The sequence below is a fragment of the Oncorhynchus clarkii genome, chromosome 29, assembly GCF_045791955.1.
Source record: "Oncorhynchus clarkii lewisi isolate Uvic-CL-2024 chromosome 29, UVic_Ocla_1.0, whole genome shotgun sequence".
Lineage (NCBI taxonomy): Eukaryota > Metazoa > Chordata > Actinopteri > Salmoniformes > Salmonidae > Oncorhynchus > Oncorhynchus clarkii.
Window position 1 is genome coordinate 40,123,177 of NC_092175.1, and position 5,000 is coordinate 40,128,176.

The window sequence follows — 5,000 nt, forward strand, 5'->3', positions numbered from 1 at the left end:
TGATTGATAAATTGATGATTGATAAATTGATGATTGATAAATTGATTATTCATAAATTGATGATTCACAAATTTATGATTGATTAATTGATTGATTGATAAATTGATGATTGATAAATTGATGATTGATAAATTGATTGATTGATAAATTGATTGATTGATAAATTGATGATTGATAAATTGATGATTGATTAATTGATTGATTGATAAATTGATGATTTATAAATTATTGATTGATTAATTTAATGATTGATAAATTGATGATTGATAAATTGATGATTGTATAAATTGATGATTGAGTTATTGATTTTGTGATTGGTGAACCAGTTTAATAATGTGTGTATAATGTGTTGACCAACAGGAGTTGATCCCAGAGTTCTACTACCTTCCAGAGATGTTTGTTAACAGTAGTGGTTTTGAGCTGGGACAGAGAGAGGACGGGACTGCTGTGTCTGATATAGAACTGCCAGCCTGGGCCAAGAAACCTGAGGACTTCGTACGCATCAACCGCATGGTGAGACACACACATACACACACACACACACACACACACACACACACACACACACACACACACACACACACACACACACAGACACACAACTTCTCATACTAATGGAGAAATATATATAAACAAGCATGCAGTTACAGGACAAGTAATCTCCTCCTCACTCCCTCCCTCCCTCCCTGTCTCTCTCTCTCTCTCTCTCTCTCTCTCTCTCTCTCTCTCTCTCTCTCTCTCTCTCTCTCTCTCTCTCTCTCTCTCTCTCCCTCCCTCCCTCCCTCCCTCCCTCCCTCCCTCCCTCCCTCCCTCCCTACCTCCATCCATCCCTCCCCCTCCCTCCCTCCATCCCTCCCCCTCCCTCCCTCCCTCCATCCCTCCCTCCCTCCCTCCCTCCCTCCCTCCCTCCCTCCCTCCCTCCCTCCCTCCCTCCCTCCCATCCATCCATCCATCCCTCCCTCCCCCTCCCTCCCTCCCTCCCTCCCTCCCTCCCTCCCTCCCTCCCTCCCTCCCTCCCTCCCTACCTCCATCCATCCCTCCCTCCCCCTCCCCCTCCCTCCATCCCTCCCCCTCCCTCCCTCTCTCCTCCCTCCCCCTAGGCGTTGGAGAGTGAGTTTGTGTCGTGCCAGCTGCACCAGTGGATAGATCTGATATTTGGTTATAAGCAGCGAGGGCCCGAGGCTGTACGAGCTCTCAATGTCTTCCATTTCCTGTCCTACGAGGGCTCCGTCACTTTGGATACCATCGCCGACCCCGCACAGCGGGAGGTAGGTCACCTGGCTCTCGCCATGACGACACAACAACCGTCACATGACGGGAAGTGATAACACAACGTCACTATGTTACAACGTGTTGATAATACACATCTGTTAGAAGAGTTACTATACAGGCTGGACTTAGTTAGAATCCTTAGTTAGAATCCTTAGTTAGAATCCTTAGTTAGAATCCTTAGTTAGAATCCTTAGTTAGAATCCTTAGTTGCTTAGAAACTTAGAATCTTTAGTTAGAATCCTTAGTTAGAATCCTTAGCTAGAATCCTTAGTTAGAATCCCCAGTTAGAATCCTTAGTTAGAATCCTTAGTTAGAATCCTTAGTTAGAATCCTTAGTTAGAATCCTTAGTTAGAATCCTTAGTTAGAATCCTTAGTTGCTACATCCATATTTGGACTTGAATGATGTACGGTGCATTCGGGAAGTATTCAGACCCCTTGACTTTTTCCACATTTTGTTACGTTACAGCCTTATTCTAAAATGTATTAAATAAAAACATTTACCCCATCAATCTACACACAGTACCTCATAATGACATAGTGAAAATAGGTTTTTAGACATTTTTGCAAATGTGTTAAATATAAAAAAACAGAAGTACCTTATTTACATAAGTAATAGTTACTCTTAATAGTCTTTCGTACAGATACCTTATTTACATAAGTATTAGTTTGTCTTAATAGTCTTTCGTACAGATACCTTGTTTACATAAGTATTCAGACCCTTTGCTATGAGACTCGACATTGAGCTCAAGTGCATCCTGTTTCCATTGATCATCCTTGAGATGTTTCTACAACTATATTGGAGTCCACCTGTGGTAAATTCAATTGATGTGACATGGTTTGGAAAGGCACACACCTGTCTATATAAGGCCCCACAGCTGACAGTGCATGTCAGAGCAAAAACCAAGCCATGGGGTCAAAGGAATTGACCAAAGAGCTCTGAGACAGGATTGTGTCTGCAGCATTGAACGTCCCCAAGAACACGGTTTATAACCAACAAGACTCTTCCTAGAGCTGACTGCTCGGCAAAACTGAGCTATCGGGGGAGAAGGGCCTTGGTCAGGGAGGTGACCAAGAACCCGATGGTCACTTTGACAGAGCTCCAGAGATCCTCTGTGGAGATGGGAGAATCTTTCAGAAGGACATTATCTCTGCAGCACTCTACCAATCAGGCCTTTATGGTAGAGTGGCCAGACGGATGCCACTCCTCAGTAAATAGCACATGACAGCCCGCTTGGAGTTTGCCAAAATGCAACTAAAGGACTCTCAGATTATGAGAAACAAGATTCTCTGGTCTGATGAAACCAAGATTGAACTCTTTGCCCTGAATGCCAAGCGTCACGTCTGGAGAAAACCTGGCACCATCCCTACGGTGAAGCATGGTGGTGGTAGCATCATGCTGTGGGGATGTTTTTCAGCTGCAGGGACTGGGAGACTAGTCAGGATCAAGGGAAAGATGAACGGAGCAAAGTACAGAGAGATCCTTGATGAAAACCTGCTCCAGAGCGCTCAGGACCTCAGACTGGGGCGAAGGTTCACCTTCCAACAGGACAACGACCCTAAGCACACAGCCAAGACAACACAGGAGTGGCTTCGGGACAAGTCTCTGAATGTCCTTGACTGGACCAGCCAGAGCCCGGACTTGAACCTGATCGAACATCTCTAGATAGACCTGAAAATAGCTGTGCAGCGACGCTCCCCATCCAACCTGACAGAGTTTGAGAGGATCTGCAGAGCAGAATGGGAGAAACTCCCCAAATACAGGTGCGCCAAGCTGTAGAGTCATACCCAAGAAGACTCAAGGCTGTAATCGCTGCCAAAGGTGCTTCAACAAAGTACTGACTAAAGGGTCTGAATACTTATGGAAATGTGATATTTCTGTTTTTTATTTTGTAATAAATTTGCAAGAATTTCTAAAAACCCGTTTTTCCTTTGTCATTATGTGGTATTGTCATGTAATTATGTGGTATTGTCATGTCATTATGCGGTATTGTCATGTCATTATGGGGTATTGTGATGTCATTATGTGGTATTGACATGTCATTATGGGGTATTGTGATGTCATTATGTGGTATTGTCATGTCATTATGTGGTATTGCGATGTCATTATGTGGTATTGTCATGTCATTATGTGGTATTGTCATGTCATTATGTGGTATTGTCATGTCATTATGGGGTATTGTGATGTCATTATGTGGTATTGTCATGTCATTATGTGGTATTGTGATGTCATTATGTGGTATTGTCATGTCATTATGTGGTATTGTCATGTCATTATGGGGTATTGTGATGTCATTATGTGGTATTGTCATGTCATTATGTGGTATTGTGATGTCATTATGTAGTATTGTCATGTCATTATGTGGTATTGTCATGTCATTATGTGGTATTGTCATGTCATTATGTGGTATTGTCATGTCATTACGGGGTATTGTGATGTCATTATGTGGTATTGTCATGTCATTATGGGGTATTGTGATGTCATTATGTGGTATTGTCATGTCATTATGGGGTATTGTCATGTCATTATGTGGTATTGTCATGTCATTATGGGGTATTGTCATGTCATTATGTGGTATTGTCATGTCATTATGGGGTATTGTGATGTCATTATGTGGTATTGTCATGTCATTATGTGGTATTGTGATGTCATTATGTGGTATTGTCATGTCATTATGTGGTATTGTCATGTCATTATGAGGTATTGTGATGTCATTATGGGGTATTGTGATGCTATTATGGGGTATTGTGATGCTATTATGGGTATTGGGATGTCATTATGGGGTATTGTGATGTCATGATGGGGTATTGTGATGTCATGATGGGGTATTGTGTGTAGATTGATTAAAAATAGGCTGTAATGTAACAAAATGTGGAAAAAGTCAAGGGGTCTGAATACTTTACGAATGCACCGCATATCCATTGGTTCTTATAGACTATAAATTATAAATGCCTCATGAGCTTAGTACAAATGTCGTACCCCATCAGAACCCAAACTGTAAACTTTGTTTGTAAAGTAAATGTAAACAAACAATGTATATTCTCAAAGCATGATTCAAACTATAATGTTGATGTCATCAATGGTCATCCACAGCTCTGTCTCTGTCTATGAATTTGGTTCCATTTTCCCTTTTTTAGCGAAATGGGGGGGGAAAACGCTTTGTTGTTGTTTCAATCAAGGATTTATTTTAATGTTATTACAGAACTAGAATCTCATTCTGTCATTACAGCGATCTTGTTCTCTCTCTGTCTCTCTCTCTGTTTCCCTCTCTCTCTGTCTCTCTGTCTCTCTCGCTCTCTATCTATCCCTCTTTCTCTCTCTCTCTCTGTCTCTCTCGCTCTCTATCTATCCCTCTTTCTCTCTCTCTCTGTCTCTCTCGCTCTCTATCTATCCCTCTTTCTCTCTCTCTCTGTCTCTCTCTGTCTCTGTCTCTCTCGCTCTCTATCTATGCCTCTCTCTCTCTCTCTCTCTCTCTCTCTCTCTCTCTCTCTCTCTCTCTCTCTCTCTCTCTCTCTATCTATCGCTCTTTCTCTTTCTCTGTCTCTCTCTCTCTATCTATCTATCCCTCTTTCTCTCTCTCTCTCTCTCTCTCTCTCTCTCTCTCTCTCTCTCTCTCTCTCTCTCTCTCTCTATCTATCTATCTATCTATCGCTCTCTCTCTTCTCTCTCTCTATCTATCCCTCTTTCTCTCTCTCTCTCTCTCTCTCTCTCTCTATCTATCCCTCTTTC

General features: G+C 42.2%; 2 protein-coding genes across 2 annotated transcripts in view; one reads left to right on the forward strand and one right to left on the reverse strand.

Annotated features, from left to right (window-relative positions):
- LOC139387908 (sterile alpha motif domain-containing protein 9-like) overlaps positions 1 to 5,000 on the reverse strand; it is a 429,675-nt gene that overhangs the window by 308,614 nt on the left and 116,061 nt on the right. The window lies entirely within an intron of this gene.
- The window catches only part of LOC139388106 (neurobeachin a), a 257,294-nt gene that overhangs the window by 244,500 nt on the left and 7,794 nt on the right, over positions 1 to 5,000 (forward strand). Inside the window, exons 55-56 of the mRNA XM_071134675.1 lie at positions 361 to 513; positions 1,101 to 1,268. Coding sequence (XP_070990776.1) covers positions 361 to 513; positions 1,101 to 1,268 — 321 coding nt within the window. The remainder of the gene's footprint in view (positions 1 to 360; positions 514 to 1,100; positions 1,269 to 5,000) is intronic.